Source organism: Hippocampus comes, unplaced genomic scaffold, assembly GCF_001891065.2.
Source record: "Hippocampus comes isolate QL1 unplaced genomic scaffold, H_comes_QL1_v1.1 scaffold108, whole genome shotgun sequence".
Lineage (NCBI taxonomy): Eukaryota > Metazoa > Chordata > Actinopteri > Syngnathiformes > Syngnathidae > Hippocampus > Hippocampus comes.
Genome location: NW_017805071.1, coordinates 1,229,871 through 1,252,658, shown reverse-complemented (window position 1 = coordinate 1,252,658; position 22,788 = coordinate 1,229,871). Strand labels below are relative to the sequence as shown.

General features: G+C 42.5%; 1 protein-coding gene across 1 annotated transcript; it reads left to right on the top strand.

Moving 5' to 3' along the window:
* Positions 1–1,206: 1,206 nt before the first annotated feature.
* pcsk2 (proprotein convertase subtilisin/kexin type 2) lies at positions 1,207–21,868 on the top strand. The gene is made up of 12 exons (XM_019864680.1): positions 1,207–1,642; positions 3,640–3,744; positions 6,403–6,516; positions 6,862–6,970; positions 8,475–8,512; positions 11,667–11,743; positions 13,213–13,301; positions 13,974–14,149; positions 15,162–15,377; positions 16,027–16,127; positions 18,731–18,958; positions 20,729–21,868. The coding sequence occupies exons 1-12, from the start codon at positions 1,445–1,447 to the stop codon at positions 21,216–21,218; spliced, it is 1,941 nt and encodes a 646-aa protein (XP_019720239.1). The 5' UTR covers positions 1,207–1,444; the 3' UTR covers positions 21,219–21,868.
* The last annotated feature ends 920 nt before the right edge of the window (positions 21,869–22,788 follow it).

Sequence of the window (22,788 nt, the reverse complement as noted above, 5' to 3'; positions counted from 1 at the left end):
ACATTTTAATGAGGTCGCTTTCTCCTTTTTTTCTCTTTTTTTCATAACAACCTGCTGCTCATATCCAATTACACCCCATTCCAACTGTTTCTACGTTCCAACCTAGAAGGTCAGAATGCGTAGGATGGATGTGAACAATCTGTGGAATTTTGAAAGAAGAGACACGAGCCTCGTCAAGGGTGGTGCAGTTCACAGAAATTCCCAATAAGCTACTCGCAAATGTCCATCGATCCATCGCGTTTGTCCTCATCAGCTAACTTTGAGAGGTTTGGTCTCTATATCTAGTGACTTTTACAACCTCTCCCACTAACTATTCTTCTAAAAAGCGACTCGCAAACAAACAACGTAAGCAGAATCTTTGGGATATTTTGTTCCGTTTGATGACAAAGCCAATCACAGAGTCAACCGCACTGAAAATTACCGACAATGTGTTCCCCATTTGTACATTGCAAAAGCAGTGACTTCCCGACTTGTTGGAAACTTTTGACCCGAGGCACAATATGTATTTCCAAGCCACCAGAGTTCACCTAAAAATGCTGATTGAATATAAACCTGGTAGGACTGCAGAAACAGGTCAATTAGTGGAGCCCAGAATTCAAAGCAAGCACGGTGAAGCAGCACGTCGCTGTTATGCTGCACACGAATGGAATAAGCTGATGACATAACTTATGTTAGCCCCAAATGTAAACGCTGAGGTTAAAACCGATATTCTTTTAACATACCAATATGATTAATGTCTTTCAAAGCATTTTAAAAATCTTGTACTTACACTCTTTGTTATTTTTGTGTTCTAGAAAGCTACGTTTTATTTATTTGCTTTTACATGTTTTGTTTGCACGTGCTTTTAAATGTTGTACTTTTGTGAAGCACATTGTGTTACCTTGTGTATGAAATGCGCTATGTAACAGTAAATGAAGCTGCCTTACCTTGCTTATATAAGTAATTCATGACAGGACCCCAAGCAGTGTGGCTCATGTGGGATCAAGGTGTGCATAATAAGAGAATGGATGGACCAGAGTCCTGTTTATGAAGGCTCAAAATCCTCTTGGTTTTGAATGAAAGTGGAGCAGGGATCTCTCCATGGTGCTGACAGGACACCCCAAGGCTGAGTGAGCCCCATTGGAAAATTGTGACGGACTGGGAGGGGGAGAGACACAAATCTGAGGATGCACGTCGAGCGCCCCACGCAGCACACACGAGCGCCCCACTCGACCCGCAGCAGGAGAGGAAACACCGACTCGCAGAGGAGATGCGCGCGCAAAACCTCTGATTCCACCTCCTCCACCACCGTACCTCCCACCCTCCCTCCCTCCCTCCTCTCCTCTCTCAGCAGGAGCATCCCTCCCTCCAAACATCCAAACACAAGCCGACGGGCAGCCTAGGCAAGAAGGCGCGTGCACACACAAACACACGCACGGACGAATATTGACACAAGCCGGTCACGATGCGCGGATCTCCCCGCCGTGCAGGGACACGCGTGGGATTTATGGTGCTGCTGAACGCGCTGCTGCTGCTGCTGGCGGCGACGCAGGCTGCGGAGAGATACTCCACGGAGCATGTTGTGGTCCAGTTGCACGAGGAGGCGCCGGAGGAGGAGGCGCACCAACTTGCAACACAACATGGGTACCAGAGTGCTCGCAAGGTAGGATGCTCGGACAAACGGAGCCTCGGGATATGATATAGATTTTTTTTCAAAACATGACTTCCTTCTTCTGATCCTTCACAGGCATTTGTTTTGTTTTCGGTGCACTTCTGTGAAATGTGGTGACGTCACATCCCACTACAAGACAGCTTCGTTTATTAGGCAGCATGCCTGCTCGACAGAAATGTGTCTCAAAGCAATTTGATTTCCTTTTGTTTTTCTACATGGAAAAAAAAAGTCAACAAGTAGAAAATGATATTGAAAAGATAATACATGGGTAGGTCAGATACAATAATTCAACTGATAATATTTGAAAATACCTCTAAAAAAATGTTCATACATTGCTAATAAATGAATATTAAATAAAGTAATATAAAATATGGGAATGTATGCATTTGGGCGCAAATAAATCGAGACAAACAAATCATGAAACAGCTACAAAAATAATAGATACAGTAATACACACATGAAAATACATCTAAATAGATCTTAAATAAATCTGAATAACTTGATAAATTAAAATATTTATTACATTACAAAATATTTGTAATGGAAAAACGTCCTTTGATCTCATTAGCTTGTATATTTTCATCTTAAAAAGAATCCAGAATGTAGCATGTTTCCAATATATGATCATAATAACAATAATAATAACGAGCAATACAGCAGGTCTTTCATCACTGAATTCAAAAGCAATAATTTTCTTTCCTTGATAAATTAACCCCCACAAAAAAAATACAATTTTCGCTGTCCATATATATTTTAAACATTGCAGAAAAAACGTGACATTTAGAAAAAGAAAATACAGTTTTATCCTCTATTTTACCAACACAGGCACAATCTTTCAAATATTTTCCCACTTCCCATCGACACACATTTTGAAGAGTCGTGACACACACACTCACACACACACCCACACACACACACACACACTCACACACACACACACACACACACACACACGCACACACACACACACACACACACACACACACACACACACACACACACACACACGTTCATCCCTATGTGTGACATTTTATTCACCCTGGAGATATGACATGAAATATGTGGATAACGTACCGTACATGAACAAAACACTAACAAGGCCTCCATGATGGAGCAGTAGAAACAGCCCCCCCCCCCCCACCTCTGCCTTTGGCAGCGTGAGGGCCTGTCAAAATGGACGTGTGTGAAATTGCTCACTGGGGGGTGGGGGGTCGGGGGGGTTGCAGGCAGCGAGGCCTACAGCATGAAATATTCTGCTCTGACTCTGAATAAGGATTTTCTGTTTATTCATAAATAAACGTGTCAGTCTGTACTTCATCATTGTAATATTTGCTGTGCGGTGTTTCGATGATCGCTAGTTCTTTTTCTTGGACAGTGGAGCACCCCATCCCATCCAACCCCCCTCGTTCACATCTTACCTCCCTCTTCCTCTCACAGGTTATGTAATCGGCAGCTATATTTGTCTTGATGGGATCTATAGCATTAAACAATGGCTGCTTTCTTTGAACCATCTTTAATTGTTGCTTAATTAACAAGATAAGGGCACCCGACTTTAGTGCAGATTGTATTGAGTCCTCGTTTTTTTTTTTTTAATTTTGAGAGCATGAGTGTCAAATAACAATAGTCTTCAATGTTATAGCCAAATGCGATTCAGCAGACTCATCAGAAAGCATTTGTAGGGAACACTGACCTACCCCGAACTCAGCCAGTTTTCAAGCATAAGGGGTCTTTAATCTGGGCATGGTGCCTGAGGGGAAAAAAAAAATCATCGCATTTCACTGCTCTCATCATGCGTTAGGCTTAATTCTACCACCCGTGCCCTAAAATAGATCCTTGTGCCCCTTTCATGAAAGCCTGGAAATCAGTGCCCTTTCTTCAACCTTTCTCCACTCTCGTCTATTGTAGTGTAGCAATTACATGCCGATTGGGGCATCTCTTTCAACCCATTCTTACTCATCTCCTTTATTCACCATTTTGTTTTTGTTCAGGTGGCCTTTGGAAAGGGGCTCTACCATTTCTATCCTCAGGATTCTTCCAAGAGGCGGAGCAAACGAAGCATACGAAGCAGACAGCGACTCCAGAAAGACAGCAGGGTAACTAGAAGTCATGTCTTAAGACCGTAAATTTAAAATTAAATAAATGTAGAAAAATGGATGAAAGTATGATTGCAGGAGCAACTACAATGAAGTGCCGATGGTCTTAATACGACAAGTCGCTTTCAATTGCACATTCCCATTTCCACCAGAAATGTCATGCTGCATTGTCCAAGAGTCCAAACAAGACCAGGATTAGTTTTTGTAATTTCTTCATAATTTTTTTTTAAATTGTGGGAACCAGCTTGAGCTCCTCAGCCAGCCTACTTCCAATCTTCAACCCAATGTGTTCTAAATTCATAGCGAGTGGGTTAGGAAACAACCCGGCATCTTTTCGTTTGTCATCACTCTTTGTGGAAAACCGGCTCTGCGTGACAGTGTGAAATATGTTGATGCAAAGAAACGATGTGAGCATCATTCCAGTCCACAGCAATAATGTCAGAAGCGGCTTTCATTGAAATCAATCCCACCGGCACGGATTAACAGGATATCAACGCGCTAATTGGTACTGTAGGAACAAAAATTGGAATCAAAGATTTGGGATTCTGTTTTGTTTCCTTTGCATCAGAGATTTGTACTTGTCGCTTGCTGTCCATGAGCTAGATTTATTGATGCTGTGATTATTTTAGCTGCTCTGTGACTCATACAAACTGTTTTTCCTCTGTTGAACACCACTTATCACTCAAAAAAACTCTGAATCACCCATGATCTTTTTATGAGGTGCCTTTTAAGAAGCGATTCTCTGCGAAGGTTGTGTTTATGTGCTCTGTTCCCTTTTCAATTCTTGCTTTCAAACATCCTCCTGTGGAGGTTTATGAGATAAGTGGTACTTACTTAACCGTGGATGCAGCGGTGACGCTGTGGATGTGGAGTAAATGGCAGTTGTTGGGAAAAAAAAAAAATGACGACATCGGGCAAATAAAATAAAATTTCCCATTTTAATTGTGCCCCCGCCAGTCTACCGCTCTTCACTTCTTGTAAACGTGAATTAAATTATTCAAAATATAATTTGCCTTTTGTTTCTCTTCTGGTATTTGCATTATTACAGCTGGTAGCAAACAATCTTCCAGACATTTTTTTTCTGCCACTGCCAGCCGTGCCCATCAGAGTCCGCACTTGTGCTGAGCCGTCGACAAGTGGAGAAAAAAACAAAAACTTAATACATGATCACTGCGAAGCGCCCCCGCCAGTCTACCGCTCTTCACTTCTTGTAAAAGTGAATTTAATAATTATTCAAAATAGGATTTGCCTTTTGTTTCTCTTCTGGTATTTGCATTATTACAGCTGGTAGCAAACAATCTTCCAGACATTTTTTTTTCTGCCATTTCCAGCCGTGCCCATCAGAGTCCGCGCTTGTGCCGAGCCGTCGACAAGTGGAGAAAAAAAAAACAACTTCATACATGATCACTGCGAAGTTTCGAGGCAGAGATTTTGCTTTGACCTTTTTTGTAATTGAATTATTCAAGAAATCGCTTCAGCCTTAATTTACATGATATTGGGGGATCTTTCAAATTATAAATATTTATCGTGGTCTCATTTTTACACATGAGGGAAACCTGCTGTTTTGACATGGTTGTGAGATCCATCTCGTGTACCGCCTCAGGTGTTGGCTTCCATGCGTGGATGATTTAATGTTGCCAGCATATCACAGTTTCAAGTGTCTTCTGGCCGTCCTTCTCAACCAAATAAAATAAGCTTGCTGCAAGAACGAGTACAGTGTTATACTCAAGGTCTGTAGCTAAGACTAATGTTAAACTGCCGTCAAAAGTTGGAGCTAATGTTTGACAGGTCACGTTGGCATTCCTAAGCTTTAATATCGGATGTAAGATGGGAAGCTAACTTCAGAAGCTAACAGGAGACGTTAACTTCAAAAGCTATCATTGAAAGCTAGGTTTGTGAGCGCACGTTCAAGCTAACATTGGAAGCTAATGTTAGATAACAGTGGAGTATATATATATATATATATATATATATATCCCGCCCACAGGGTCGTACTTTCAAATACGTATATGGTATTATTTGGCGTTATCATTCAAAGGATCATCTGATTGTGCTGATTGACCGTGTGTGCTGTGCACTTCCCGATTGCTCAGAGTACGCTATAAAAAGATGAATAGGTTTTAAAAGGCCATCTTGAGTGCTGCTCTATACTGCCTTATCTATCAGTGGCCGTAAAAAACAACCACAATGCCCGTTTTTGTACCTCGGTCACACCGGAGGGGACTTAGTCACCCGAATGTATGTTCTGGAGGACATTTTGAAATGCTGACAAGAATTATTCGTGTTTGTGTTTTGTGGACTTGAGGAATGGGCAGCGACAAATACAGCATCTTTTGTCTTTTCCTAATGTAAATAATCTGTTTCGGAAGCAAACTGCGGCTATCGTATAACAGTCGGTTGTACAGGAAATGCTTCAAGGAACATTTTAACACTATTAACAATCATGCAAGGGCAAAAAGAATCTGGTGTCTTTATGGACATGTCGGCCGAATACACTGAAACCGCATGCCGCTCAATTGTCAATGCCTCTTATGCCGAAACAATTTGAGCCGCAAAATACATCCACTTAAAGCCTCCGGTCACTGGAAAATATAAAGTACTGCACTTTCCTTACAGTACTTTACAAAGCCTTCAAAGCAATGTTTCCATCTCTCCCAGGTGAAGAACATTCTGGATCAAGACGGTTTTAACCGTCAGAAGCGTGGCTACCGAAATTTAGATGACATGGAAGTGAACATAAGCGACCCGCTTTTCACCAAACAGTGGTACCTGGTGAGTCACCATCCTGACCCAACCTTCCGAAGCATTCTTATTCCCCACTACTTCCACAATCAGTGCAGTTAGTCACACTTTAATTAGCCATGTCAATACACCGCCGCATGCGCAGCGCCCCTCTCGTTTAAGCCTGAGTGGCAACTGTGACATTTACGGCTGCTGCGAGCTCGCCGCTCTTCATCAGAGGAACACAGATCAGGCCGTCTTCAGCGAGATGCGCCGTTATCTCTGATGTTACCTTCACCAAAGCATCCCACCCACACACGCATTCATGCGCCTTGATATTGTGTTTATCCCCACCTGGATGCTCTAAATTAATGATTTCTTATTTTGCGTGATTAGATCAACACTGGCCAAGCAGACGGGACCCCGGGGCTGGATCTTAATGTGGCTGAGGCCTGGCAACTGGGTTACACAGGCCTCGGAGTCACCATCGCAATCATGGATGATGGCAAGTATTAACAACCTCGCTGGCCTGGGTTACTTTCCACACCATTTTCATTTCCATAGATTACAAAGTGTTGGGTTTGATGTGCACGTGGCGGGGTTTTAGTTTTTTTAATTTTTCATTTGAGTTAGTTTGCATTGGGTTTTGACTTTTTGATTTTTAAATTGAGTGAGTTTTAATTCGATTTTGGAGCAAATGGGTTCGTTTTTTATTAGTTTTCATTTTGTGGGGAAAATGCTTGGTTGTAATTGAATGTATATTAGTTTTCGTGTTAGTTTTAGTTTTTAATATCCGGAGTTCAGTGAAATAGAAAAAAAGGTAACTAAGTCCTGTGTAAGAAAATACAGTACAGTCAACTAAGATTCTCAAACAACTCACCTTCCTTCTTCTGTAGCTAGGGATGTATAACAATCCAAAATAAATAATAGTTTAAAATCAACCCCCAACGCTCATGTATGTTATTAATTGACAAACACGAAAAGAGCACTTTGAAACAGTGACTCATGCCTTTGTCACATCTTGGCTGGATTACTGTAATACACTTTATTTTGGAATCAGCCAATCCTCCATTAAGCATCTCCAGTTGGTCCAGAATGCTGCTGCTCGTCTTTTGACTGGTACTCATAAGAGAGAGCACGTAACGCCGACTCTGGCATCCCTTCACTGGCTCCATATACATTTTAGAGTTTTTTTTTTAAAGATCCTATTATTTGTTTTCAAATATTTAAATAATCTCACCCTACCTTACCTCTCTGAGCTCCTGTGACTGATGAGAAACAACACCACAATATTTAATACATAAAAATACTGTTGAGCATTCTGTATAGATGAAATTCACTACTATTTAAAGTCATTCATTGGACACTTCATTATGTACAGCTTCTATTAACATCTCCTTACATAGCAACTAAAGTACCCACAACACATCTTAACTTGGGATAGTTCCGTTTTACACAATTGAGAACTGTATGGTGAACAAATGGGTACATTACAAAAACGGGACTCTTGTAAATTGTTTATGAAGAGAAAATATTTTTCGTAAATCAGTAAATAATGACTGAACAGCATCAGTTCACGATTTGCCTAACCACAAAATTCTACAAATGCATCCCAGCTGAATGTGGTCTCACCATTTGGCATGCAAGACATCGCTCTGCCCGTCCTTAATGAATGACTTTTTGCCATTTATTAAGTCTTAACAAACAATCTAATGAATAATCAACGTACAAACAAGTTATAAAGCTATATTGAAGGTACCCTTGCAAGATTAATATGTCTGTGATTGCCAGTGTCAATCAAAACAGAGCAATATTAGGTTTGTCATGGTAGAATGTTTATTGCCTCTGTGCTGGATCTCATATCACTGGCTGGGAAAATGGGGATAGCTTTCTATGATTTCGAAATACAAATTGTGATGGGAAAAAAAAAAACAGATGATGTCCTTCTCTTGAAGCACTGTGTCACATGATTAGCTGTCCCTAATGTGTGTGTCAAAATTGTATTTCAGGCATTGACTATCTGCATCCAGACCTGGCATCTAATTATGTGAGTATCTCCTCATTATTGAATTGCAAAAGTTCCCTCGCTCCTGTTAATGAGCAAAGCGGGGGAACTCAGTTGGCCGATGGCAGGTGCTTTCCGAGGTGCCGTCATGGCTGCCGGGTCTCCTTGTCATGCTTGGCGGAGGACGCAGGAGTTGGCCAGGAGGAGGTAGCGAGGACAGGAGGACGGCCGAGCTGTTTAATGCTAATGCACGCGGCGCTGTGACAGGCACGTTGGCAGGCCGATCTGTCACCAGTGCAGATAATGCCAGAGTAGTCTGAGCTGAATAATGTGATGTTCTACCTCTAGCACACTGATAAAAGCTTGAAGGACAAGCGGGAAGATGACATAACAAGGAAATGGGAACGACATTTGCGGTATAAAACTGCATGGAGGTTCATTTTACGGAAATATTTCCTAAGTATGCTAGTAAGAAAAATATGTGCTCGGTCTACATGGCAGAAGCAGAAGAAACTCACAGGAGTTCATGCAGGAGATCGACGTACGAAGTACTTTTATAAGGAACTGCTAGAAAATTTCCACTTGCAGATGGTACAAAGGTGGCTGCTGCAAACCTTTGAACCATGATTACGTCTGTGTGTGACAACAACCAACACACACCCACACACATCCATAGTTGGGGGGATACTATTAAAAATATATTAAAGCTTATAACAATAAGAATAATAATAATGATGTGTTCAATGAATTCTTTTTGACAATGATGCAGAGGGTTCGATGCATGCTCTTGTCATATTTATGGATGAAATAAAATTACATCCACCAGACATATCAGGGAAGCACAAAATCTTTCTGTCTCAGCCTTTCTCAAATCCACCAAATATCACATTAGACCACCCCGCACCACAACTTAGACCAGCTTCTGGTTGGTCTAGGGTTGAGACTACTTCCTGTCTCCAATTTGGCACATGCACCGAGGGCGTGTAATAGAAACGCCTCTGGTTCACTGGAACACCCAGTAAGACGCAGCACAATCTGCCAAATTCCCAAACATGGTAAACTAGACTTGCCCCATCACGATATGAAAGATGGGCCACTTTTTATGCTCAGCTTTACTAACATAAAGTTGGAAAGTTACTAAAATGCCTTTCCTGTAAAATGACTACTTTATTACCCCCCTAAACCATGATGTTTCTCATAAATGTATGAATTTTTACTTGTAAATTTTCAACTTCAGTCTCTGCTAGTCTGCAGAGTATAACTACTGCGAAAGGATCAACTGGAATTAAAAAGTACAGCAAAGGGTAAGAGGTAGTACCGGTACTGTAGTTTTCCTACCTTTATGGCTGATATTCCACCATTTTTTTTTCGATAAACGAGCACTGATCAGCATGAATGTGCCATCTGTTATCTGAAATCCTGCGAATGCAGGGATGCCAGCCTGCTCCCACTAATAAAAAGCCAACCAATGAGTCCCTATTGGACCATAAAAGTCAGGCCGCTTCATCCAGCTCATATTGCATCCTCCCGTACGCCTTCACTCCACTGTTTGCCTTTGCGCCGCTCCTCGTTTCTTGTCTGTGAACAGAGAGCAGCATTGACCCAAAAATAAGAGCGGGCCTTAGCAGGGGTGATATAGGAGCATGCGCCGCTGCCTTGATGGTGCACACTGCGCCGACATCCGTATTTGTTTGAACCAGAGTGCGTTCAAGAGTGACACAGTGTTCTGTAAGTAATCCTGCTTGAGTTTCTCCAACGCCGCCTCAGTCGTAATGTCATCAGCTACTGCGATAGCTGATGGATTCAAAAGCCCACGATGTCATCGTGTGCTTATCTTGTGTGTTTTGCTACTGTTTGTGTTCGTATTAATATTTGCATCAGTTCGGAAGAGCAACATTAATACGGTGAATTACTGTAATCGTTTGCCTCTGTGCACACTAAGACGGTGATATTTCATGCCGCATTTATTTACAAAGGGCAAGTCACTCATTGGGCTTAAAACAACCATAAACAAACACACTGGGTATGAGAGGAGTAAATGAGATTGTGCATTTTGCAAGGATGGAGACATTTAGATCATTTGTGATGACTCAGATAGCTGGATTATATTTCTACGCTTATTATCTTTTAACCATTTGGGTAATACACCACACAAGCTCTTTGTTTCCAGAGATAGTGCAAAGGACACGGAGGTGTAATATTTCAAAATCAATGTGTCTTATTAGCATTACATTGGTATCACTGATGCTAGCCATGACGACAAATTCTGCCTAGTGAGTGAAATTTATCAAAGGGCTGCAGCGATTTCCAACTGAGTAAAGTCGACAACAAATCTGTGTGACCTCCGTGTCCTCGCTTTCACCTTTCACATTCGTTGGATGTGTTTATGATGATGACAAATCTGACACCAGCGTTACATACGCTGTAACTTATGCTGACGAAACAAAGTTTGCACGGGCCAAGATAATAACAGCTTGTATCGAGATAATGACAGAGGTGCAATCCACTCGACATGGCTGCTAAATGATCTGATGCGTTTTCCCACTATGGGGATAATGAATACTTGGCCGTGTTCAAGAACAGATGTTATGAGGAATAAAACGTGAGTTCGCAGCAGGCACCGCTGCCCCAATAACAGCATGAGATGCTCCATGAAAGACATTTGTCCTCTTGTATTCCTCTGTGGTCCTTTCTATTCCTGTCACGTTTGGTCTCATATACAATTCGCCTGTGCTTGGGATCGATCGAAATTTGCGCAACCCCCATACTTCCTGTTTGTTTGTTCTGATTAGAGGATTGGCGTCACTGTTACGTCTTCAGGGTAAATGGTGCGCTGCAGCCAGGAGATCATGACCTTACCCGAGAGACTTATTGATTTAAGATATATGTAGACATCGGGGGTGGTTTTGGAGTCATAAAGTTGCTTGTATTTAATCAATCTTCTGAACAAAACACAACAGAAAAACATAATACTCTGAGTTAAACACGTAGTTTACATTCTAAAATGTCAGACTATCTTCTGTAGTCTACTCATGGACACACAGAGAGATGATGATTGCCGCTATGCATAAGTATTTCAAACCAGCAAGAGTATTGGCCAAACGTGCTGCGATTGGATCAACAGCTGAAAAAACCGCTTCTTGCTTTTTGTTTCCACGTTGTTCTCTTTGTCAATACATCCATTTGGTCCTTTCAGAATGCAGATGCCAGTTACGACTTCAGCAGCAATGACCCGTACCCATTTCCACGCTACACAGATGACTGGTTCAACAGGTAGCTCACTCAGCCGCCCTCTGTTTATACACACACACACACACACACACACACACACACACACACACACACACACACACACACACACACACACACACACACACACACACGAATTCACGCTAGGTTTTTGTGTGCTTTCCCTAGAGTACAGCAGCTCTCTATTGATTTTCTCTCCAACCTTGTTCCATTAGGACATAATGGTGCAGAATAAACAGAGCTATTGTCTGAACACAACACACTAGAAAACACAATACTTGTTTTTGGTGCCGAGATAAGGCTGATAAAGGAGGCATGTTCACGCAGAGGCGCCCTTGTTACTGATAGTGCTTTATCCTCCTTGCCGTCTCCCGGTGATCCACCGCGACACGTGAGGGCGGTAGGATACAGAGAAATATATTCAAGGATGTCGAAATGTGTGTGCCGGGTTTGTCAGTGCAGCAGCTCTGAGACTGGCGGGCGCGCAACTCGGCTAATCAGGCGGCTGTTATAAATAGCTTCCTGTCAGTGGCAAAGCATGCTGGGAGAAAACGGGGTCGACTCTCTGCAAGGTCCCTGTGGGGAGCTGAGGGATGGAGGCGAGAGAGACGCAACGCACGGCACCCGCTGATTTGAAGCGAGACAGGAGTCATGGATGTCAAGCTGCTCAAGCAAAAAAAATTAAACAAAAACTATAAAATGAAACCAGTCGCATGTTGTCAGATTTTAAAATGTCACATCTGCAGTGCCCCTCAGCTAATTCAATCATGCAATGGGGAAATTAAAGCAATGCAAATTCAAAGTGGGCAGCATTTGTGCACGCGTGTGACATGACGATGTGAAGCGAACACATAGAATTGGACATTCTCATGTAGAAATCAAGCATCTTTTGACGTCAATAAACATCGACTACAACTCTTGTAGAGTATACATCTTCCCAAATAACTGACCAACTACAGGCCTATGTTGCGAGTGTGAAAATGATGTCCTGTAATTGAAGCTCATCAAACATGTATACGCTCCCTCGCTAAATGAAAACGAGATAGGCTACGCTCGAGGTCGAAACACCATTAAATAAGAAAAATGACTGCAGACAACGACCAGCAAAGTAATGCCCAGATCATCTGAATTTAGAGGAGACACGTTTATTCATTCATTATCCATACATACCGCTTATCCTCATGACAGATGCATTTTTTTTTCCACTGTACTGTATTAAAAAAATCTTCAATCTTAATAATATGTTTGTCTTACCACAAGGTTTCAGAATTACTGCATGACGTCTGTTTGGAGGGGGGCAGTCGCGTCTCATGCAAATAAAACAGTGATATCAGATATGCATCGTTTGAAAATGTCAAAAAGATGCAACATGGGCGCAAAATTGTCACCGGATGTTAAAATTGCAGTAGGAATCCAGTCGGAGGCAATTTGCCTTTGTATAAAATATCAAATCTGTCTTCCTAACCCCGTGTGTTGCTCCTTTCTGTCACCAGTCATGGCACACGATGTGCCGGGGAAGTGTCAGCAGCAGCCAACAACGACATCTGCGGCGTGGGAGTCGCTTACAACTCCAAGGTGGCAGGTATGCCTCATGATGGGGACGATGAAAGAAATAACAGCGCTATCATGGCACGAAGATGAGCGACGTTGCAAATTGCTCTGTATGTCATGAATAAAATGGAATAAATTTAAACATCTTCACTGAACGGTTGGAACAAACAAATCAAGGAGCCAGATGGCGTCGTGCTTCAATTGCGAATGGGGATTGTCTTGAAATATGACCTCTAGGTGATGCACTAGCACAGGGGTGTCAAACATTTTTGGTGCGGGCCACATTTTAGTTAACATTTCACTTGGAGGGCCGTTATGACTGAAACCAAATGAAGAAGTCAAGAATAACTTTTGATTCAACTGTTGTTTAAGTTACTATCATGAGGGGTTTGGTAAAAAGAAAATGCTTATTTATTGCATGTGAGAATTTCAAATTTTGGAAGACATTTTAGAAAGGATCATAGAAGTTGACATGTTTGAGCTGCTTTCGCGGGCCACATAAAATGATGTGGCGGGCCAGATCTGGCCCCCGGGCCTTGATTTTGACAACTGTGCAGTAGCATATAAAACGGTAAAAGCATTGTGCCTTACACGATACGGATGAGAGGGCAAAACATGGTCGATAAGACAGTCCATTTGCCATTGATACCTTGGCACCACAGATCTCCTGCGGCCAGCATTTCATTTCTTGTTCACCTGCCAGGTATTAGAATGTTGGACCAGCCATTCATGACGGACATCATTGAGGCCTCATCCATCAGCCACATGCCTCAAGTCATTGACATCTACAGTGCCAGCTGGGGGCCCACCGACGACGGCAAGACTGTGGATGGACCCAGAGAGTTAACCCTTCAGGCTATGGCTGACGGTGTTAACAAGGTAAAGGCGCCATTAGCTCCTCACTGGAGACAGTTGGAAAAGAATCCTTGAGTCTTTGTTATTGCACAAATGCGGAGTCCCTTTGACTCTTTCACTCTTCATTTGATGCCTCACTGTGGAATCTCTCCAGAAAGATTAGTTTTAGTTTGGATTGGATCTTGTTCTCAGTATCCTCATGTAGATTTAGTCAAAAATAAAGGTTCAAACTCTTAAGGGCCTGTCCGTTTCGGCCACCTGGTTGATGAGCTTTCTTTCTTTGATTGATATCAAATCATTTAAGCATATGGTTTATCATCCTTACCTACATTGTACTGTATAGGGATGAGATGATTTTTTTTCCCCATAAATGGAAGGCAGATCTCATCCACGTGACTGTAGCCAGCCAAAGATCCGCTCCACCCCCCTCATGTACACACACACGCGCACACACGCGAGTAGACTGTTGCCATGCTAACAGTGCCACTGCCTATTACCAGACTGATTAATCATCCTGGACTGCGTGCAGGCAGGTGTAGGCTGCTCTAAAATGACCCAGCCTCTCCGGAGTTGAATAGGTCCAAAGCCGGAGACATATTCTTCTGATTGTGTGTACGCAACTGATTAAACGGCTGCTTTGTCTCCTCGATTCAACAAATCAGCGTGAACGTTGTGCGAAAAAATTGATTTCACCAATGCTTGCTTGAATTTTGTGAAGAAGGCGGAAATAGTTGCTTGCTGTGCAAAATGTGCCCCCCAAAAATAACATTGCCTTGAAATGTGTTTTGTGTCTTTTTGAGTTGACATGAAGAAGGTTTTAAGATCTTTTAAGACATGCATCTCATCTTTTTTTATACCGTAGTTGTCACCCATGAGGCAGACTGTCTCATAGAGTATCATGTATGTTACGTTAGTCAGCATGAGCTTCATGCATACTGTAGATATTGGCACTATAAAATGCTAATTATTATACATTCCATCCACGATGTCCCACTAATCAAAATCAGAACTCATCTATTCACCGGTCTCGATCCAGGGGCGAGGAGGCAAAGGCAGCATCTACGTGTGGGCATCGGGAGATGGCGGTAGCTATGACGACTGTAATTGCGATGGTTACGCCTCGAGTATGTGGACCATTTCCATCAACTCGGCCATCAACGACGGACGCACGGCGCTGTACGACGAGAGCTGCTCATCCACGCTGGCGTCCACCTTCAGCAACGGACGCAAGAGGAACCCCGAGGCTGGCGTTGTGAGTGTTGATGATGCAAGTAGACACATAACAACAAAAATGGGCACATATGATGCACCGAGCACTACTAAAGATGACCACAATTTTGATCTACATTGAAATATTGCAAAAGGTCATCCAAAATAATAAAACACTCTAAATGCAATTATTTTACTCAATAAGTGAAACATCAAACACCTCCCATTTTCTGCTTTTTTTACCTACATATGAGCGAGTGTTTTCATGAAAATTCATGATAATGTTAGCATGCTAACTGGCTGAAATCAGATCTGGTTAAAAAGAACATGAAAACATTTGACAAATAGCAAGAAAGGCTTTTCCCCGTGTACAAAGGCAGCCGTGTTTGTATTTGCGATTATGCAAATGACCGCGGGCTGTTGACAGAGGCAGGGTCCTCCCCGGGGTTCTCTCTCTAATTGCAGCCAGGCTGTTATTGCGTCTAATTAAGCACCGAATGCCACAAATAAAGGTTGAGTCAATAAATATCAGCATAACTTGTGTTCTGGCAGGTTAATGCAACAGAGAACTATTTTCACATCGATCCTTTTTTATCTGTTAAGAGAGACAACAATAATCTTGATTCAGCTCTTCTTTTACGCAGACTGGTAACAAATGACGCATGAGCGGTTTTATTTTGCTTCGCATTTAGGCCACCACTGACCTGTATGGGAACTGCACTCTGCGCCACTCAGGAACTTCAGCAGCAGCTCCAGAGGCAGCTGGAGTCTTCGCTCTGGCTCTCGAGGCAAAGTATGTGCTGTCTCTTGTCCCCATGGAATGTTCTGTCCGGGTGGTTCCTGTCCTCATGTCGAGTCAACATGCATGTGTCGATCCTAATGTTCTCATATTGTCTGACGTCTTTGCCTAATCAACTAATCCTTTTGTCGTCTTGAAGTACAATGGCAAATGGATGTGGTGGGTTATTTGGAGTTGTTCTCTTTATTTCTATTGTACCAGGTAATTTGCAATCGTGAGTAACTAGCAATAATGAATTCCTATATAACAGCGTTCCTCAACCTGTTTTGTCCCACAGACCGGTTTCATGTCAGACAATATTTTCAGGGGCTGAATAAATAAAACAAAATAATATTTGATTTTCCCCTTCCAAAAGACGTTTAGACCGGTTTCATGTCAGACAATATTTTCAGGGGCCGAATAAATACAACAAAATAATATTTGATTTTCCCCTTCCCAAAGACGTTTATTTTTTTACTCATTTTTACTTTGCTAGCTCCTGGGTTTCATTTTAGCGGTAACCTATCACGTGACCGAGAAGCGCGTCATATTGATATATTCTATATTTAGCGGTAACCTATCACATGACCGAGAAGCGCGCCATATTGACATATTCTATCCGGATTTAACAGACAATCCGGTACGTTTTCAAAATAAAGCATCTTTGAGATTCCGAAATGAATAAAACGGAAGTAATGTAAGTCATTTATTCTTTCTGTGCGGCCTGGTACCGGTCCGCTAGTCATTTATTCTTTCTGTGCGGCCCGGTACCAAATATCCCACGGCCCGGTACCGGTCCGCGGCCCGGGGGTTGGGGACCACTGCTGTATATGACAGTGCAGTGACCTTTTTTTTCTGATTGATTTATTCCTTCTCAATCTGTGTATTTCTATTGAGCAAGGTGGCGCTCTGAAAAAAACTGGCGCAAGATGAGCGATTGCATTACTGGTCTTTTTTTCTGATTGATTTATTCCTTCTCAATCTGTGCATTTCTATTGAGCAAGGTGGCGCTCTGAAAAAACTGGCACAAGATGAGCGATTGCATTACTGTTTTTTTTTTTTTGGAGGGGGGCTTTCTAATGGTTCTGGTTGTTGCTTTTGTGCAAGATGGCGATTCATCAGTTTTGCACATTGACTTGCTGTATTATGTCTAGTTATCATGACTAACTGGTGAGAATGATCACATGAATTACTGGATATGTCAGTGCCGTGGCCTTTTTTTTTTTTAAATCGGCTCCATTTTTTCTGTCATATTTTTTACGCTCTATGGATTATTTCTTTACTGGATATGTCAGTGCCGTGGCCTTTTTTTTTTAAATCGCCTCCATTTTTTCCGTCATATCTTTTACGCTCTATGGATTATTTCCAGTCTTTTGTATATTTCTATCTATGCACAGTGACAGTTATGTCAGGAATAAGTGGCAGGAGGATCCATCCAAATAATTGTTTGAGATGTACTGTACGTACTGTAGACAACTGTGCTCATTTAATATTGTGCCCTCATGTAGTCAGCTGTCCTCATGGAGTTTCATCCTGGTACCGAGATCCTTGGTTTCAAATGAGAGCCTATAGAAATATTTGATGTTATTTACGTCCTTCTCTGGTGAATAAAGGGAGGCTCGGGGGCAAAGATTTATTGCACGCAATAATATTTTCAGTCATCACATTCATCCACGTGCTTTATGTTTAGTATAAAAGGCTCACTTTAGCCTTTCATGTGGCACAGTTGGCCAATCTCTCCGCCCTTTTATCCTTCATTCAAGATTTCTCTCCGTGACCTCCTAAAAAACATCAGCTAGTTGTCTACTTTCCAAAGAGCACTTTTCTGTGTTTGTTTCCTATTTAGTTACATGTGCGTTTACATGTGTGCCTGTGCCAAGGTCAAGGTCCAATTATTTGGACCATAAATATCAAGTTGATAAATACCCATAAATACTATTAAGAATGCCAGTGTTTGCTGACACATGCACAAAGGTGAGTACACAGCCAGTATGTCGGAACAACGCAGAAGTAATCATAATGCAAAAACTGCAAAAGGTGATTTGCTGCAAACCCCGGTGAAGAGACTTTCCTTTCCTCTGCGATGCTTAATTTGTCACGTGAAAGCGCCGACCAGAATCTGCCCGCCATTAACAGACACCCCGCTTAGCGTAGTTGTGCAAAGAAACCACTGTTTGCTCTGCACACACGATGATGATGTCGCTGTCGGGAGTGAGTGGATGAGCTCGCACGTCAAAGCGTTTTTTTACGGGCCAAACAATTGAATCATGTGACGGCGGGAAAGTGAAGCAATTATAATAGTTGCTGGGCGCATGTACTAAAACCAAAGAAAAGAACGGTGGGAGAACGGGTGACAACTAATTCAATTGGTTCATAAAGGCTCCTGTTTACACAGAACTGCTCAGCTCATTGAACTATAAGTCCATTGCAAACCAAAACAGCAGCATCTACCAAAGCACGTAGACGAATAGAAGTGAGGAGTCTTACCCTGTGTCCTAAACCGGCCATTTCCACAATATTGAAGACGGTCTGGTGTCATTGAAAAGCGACAATCCATTTTTTGAGATACGCATTTTACTGGAAATATTAATTTCTGTCCTCCCCATCCCCAATTACAGCCCCGACCTGACATGGAGAGACATGCAGCACCTCTCAGTGCTAACCTCCAAGAGGAACCAGCTTCACGATGAGATCCACCAGTGGAGGAGGAACGGCGTGGGTCTGGAGTTCAACCACCTGTTTGGCTACGGCGTCCTGGACGCTGGCGGCATGGTGAAAATGGCCAAAGAGTGGAAGACGGTGCCCGAGCGCTTCCACTGCGTTGCCGGATCCATCCCGGAGAATCAGTAAGTGCCGTTTTCTTAAGATGTGCTAATGTCAATGAAAGCCTGATAATTCTTTGCAATTCAGTACTTTGTAAATACTGCAGTGTTTACAAGAAGACTCATTTATTGTGTGCATTAAGATCGAGTTATGGATGGACGTATTTTTACAATGCATAGTACGATATCTTTCCACATTGAAAAAAAAAATGGTGTGTTGATTTTACCATCCTGCTCTGCTGCTTTATTAGACGGTGCAACTCAGAGGACCCTGATGTGCGCTAGCAACTGCTTTCCTCTGGCCTCTTGCCTCTTAATTGTCTTCATTAGAGTCCCTTAAATGGTTTGGCAATGAAAGACTGTCAATCATACAGACTGAGCATGATGAAAATTGCTTCAACAGAAAATTTCTAACAGTGTTGTATGTAGAAAGTCTTCTCTGCTTATTTAGGAACCCGACACTAATGAAATTGTTCCAAAACAAGGATAAGTAGCTGTAGAGATAAATAAGGGAAATAAAGGAAGCCATAAAAACGATAAAACAGTGTTTGTAGGGCACAGACGCTAATGATAACCAATTGTCTTTTGCATGCAAATTTTATGCCGTGCAAATGCAGGCTACGTCATGCATCACATTCGACGTCAGCTTGCTGTTCTACACAGCAGCACCACCACGGGGGCCGCACGGCTGCCTCTATTGTGCTGGAGAAATAATTACAACAAGGCCACCTCTGATGAGACCGTCTGTAGGGGGTGGGGGGTAAAGCAATAAACATCAACAAAGCCCGGGCTCTTGCGTACTACGCCGCAGCTCTGAACGCTGATCAGATAGCGGCGCTGGCTGATTGTGACTTACTTGGCTGGAGGAGAAGTTCTCATTATCAGAGGAGCCGGCGTGCTGGGACACATTGTTCGACTTTGTTGTTTTCAATCTCCAGTGGCGATGTGTTCTCTTTCGCAGAGGACAACTTGCTTAGAGGAGGCACATAGAATGTAGTATAGTATACAAGGTCTTCTGGAAAACCCGGCTCTCCCTTCTGCTCACTTATCGAGGCATCTCGTGATCATGAGCCCGCTTTGGTAAATTTCCACCACAATTTAAGGTGCATCTCTGTGCAACGGTACCCAATGAAGTGTCCAAGAAGCATATTTTATTCTGCTCCTGCTACTGCGGTCGCTTGGGTGAGCTCAGCCGTCTTTCAACAGCTCCCTTTTGAAGCTGCCTGCATTGCGGGCCTAAGCCTCTAATGTTAATAAGGCTCCACTGCAAGCCGCTGCCCTGCTGTGTCCTCGCTCCTGAGGAGATGGGAACAGCTGCATTTTCAAAAAAAAAAAAAAACACTCCTTTCGGAACAAACCCTTAATAGGAGGGGGACTTATCTCCTTGTGCACTGTAGAGGCAGGAGTCAGCCATTTTGTTGCATAACAGCATTTAGATTCCTGTTCCAAAAATTGAAAAATAGTTGTTTGTAAATGCAAATAAATGCAAGCGTTATCAGCTGCACGAATTAATCTCTTAAATTAATGTATCACTGTAGTCATACTTGAAAAAGGAATTTCATTTGGATTGTAGTTTGGCCATACAATCTAGCCATCAATGCTAAACTGCAGAGACGATTGTGGTCGAAATATAGGGCAAATAATTTCTTGAGTAGAAAAATACGGTTCTAATTCATAACCATTTGACTGTGGCTATTTCCTCTGCCTCCTCTATCCTGCTAATTTTGAACCATCACAAATGACACCTTTTTGCCCCAATTGCATTGAAGTGTCCAATTTGTCATTTTCCTCCAGTAAAATCCAGTCTGGCAACAAGCTGGTGCTCGCCATCTCCACTGAAGCCTGCCAGGGCAAGGACAACTTTGTCCGCTACCTGGAGCACGTCCAGGCGGTGATCACCGTCAACGCCAGTCGCCGCGGCGACCTCAACATCAACATGACCTCACCCATGGGCACCAAGTCCATCATGCTGAGCCGACGGCCCCGCGACAACGACTCCAAGGTGGGCTTTGATAAGTGGCCCTTCATGACCACGCACAACTGGGGCGAGGACCCGCGCGGCACCTGGGTCCTGGAAGTGGGCTTCCAGGGCGAGGAGCTCCAACGCGGCGTCCTCAAGGAGTGGACGCTCATGCTGCACGGAACACAAAGTGCCCCTTATATAGACCAGAAAGTGCGCGACTACCAGTCCAAGCTGGCCATGTCCAAGAAGGAGGAGCTGGAGGAGGAGCTGGATGAGGCCGTGGAGAGAAGTTTGAAGAGCTTGCTGAAGAAAACCAACTGAAAAATCCCCGCACCCGCATGTGTTGCTCTTATCACACACCGTCTTGGGTATTTCTTTGTTGCCCCCCGTCTCACTCTGCTTTTTGTACTTTCGGTTTTGACCTTCAATGAATGTTTCTCAATAAAAGTACAGTATATCCTTCAGTAATCTACACAAAGATACTATATCATCATTTTTACACTTGAACACACTGTACATACATAAACCAAAAGAGTCCGCTCTGACGCTTTAATTGCCACACACTCTCTTGCTCTCTTTCTCTGTCTCTTCTGCCAACTGTTGTACAGGTTGTGACCAAACGATTCGGTGTCATCCTATTTCAAGTGTCTGTTTATATTTATGTGACATGCTCCGTTTGTACGAATGAAAAGGAGAGGAATGTGCGATTTATTTGCAGCCTGTTCTCCTCCGTTTTTATTTCATAATCTTTGGTGTACTCCATAATAAATCAACCCAGCTGTTTATTAAAGCACTCGAGTGATTTGAAGCAGAACTTTCATCAGAGAGCTAACTTGCAATTGTGTTGGGCGTTGGACCACGAAAGTCAAGAATAACAGGCGGGCAGAAAGACTGTACGATAGTTCATTCAATGGTCGACTTATGATTTCTTAAGATTTTTTTTATTTTTGTTTTAACATTTATGGAAATGTATAACAATTAAAATAAACATCTATTTCAAACTCGCCATCATAACTGTGCAGGCATTTTTAGATTTGAACATATTCATCGGTGTTTAAAAAAAATATGCTCAAAGAATTCATGCTGTGATGCACCATGCACATTTATTTTTGAACATTCTTCGCTGAGCTTCACGTAATAATTTGAAGTTAACTACTGTAAATTTCAACATGTTTAATGATGAATGACATGTGTCTCAATGAAAATGTGATGCAAATGAAGCAACACTGAGCTACCGCTATCACTGACTAAACATTTAAGCCAAAGCCAGCTTGCCATGGCTGATATATGGTAGCATGACTTAGACTAGAGTATTCATAAAGCTTACTATGTCCCGAAATTCAAATCGGTTTGAATGTTTCGGAATGTACAATCAATAGGCTCCAGCACGCCTGTAACCCTCATGGGGGTAAGCGGCTCAAGTAATGGATCAACGTACAATCAGTTAAAATCAAAAATGGGATAAACCAACCTGAGTAGAAAAATAGCTAATTCTGCCTTGCTTTTGAATCTTCTCAGTTGCCCTTTTCCTGATCCTATGTCCAGTTGTTACCAAACAAGGAATGGACAGGGCTCATCTGCCCACAAGGCTTTGTCACATGCTGAGCTCGTGGGCAACGTGACATTAATTTCAATTGACGGTAGATTACAGTACAGGGCAAAATGGAAGCTTCCTAGGATGTATAAAAACGGGTGGAATATTCCACTTATTTTATTTTCCACAAATGCATCAATTATAATGCCGTATTTAGACGAGTAGGGGCACATATTGAAAGATTTTTACTTAACTTCTGCTTTAAAACAATAAAGACATTAAAATCCAATCAGAGACACTGGTTCGAGGGCAGACAAGTACCAACTGCAGGCATTTAGAAGTTATTTTAGTCAGAAG

Coding starts and splice junctions, on each gene's coding strand:
- pcsk2 (XM_019864680.1), top strand. CDS start 1,445: ATGCGCGGATCTCCCCGCCGTGCAGGGACACGCGTGGGATTTATGGTG. Junction 11,744..13,212: donor ACAGATGACTGGTTCAACAG/GTAGCTCACTCA, acceptor TTCTGTCACCAG/TCATGGCACACGATGTGCCG. Junction 18,959..20,728: donor GGATCCATCCCGGAGAATCA/GTAAGTGCCGTT, acceptor ATTTTCCTCCAG/TAAAATCCAGTCTGGCAACA.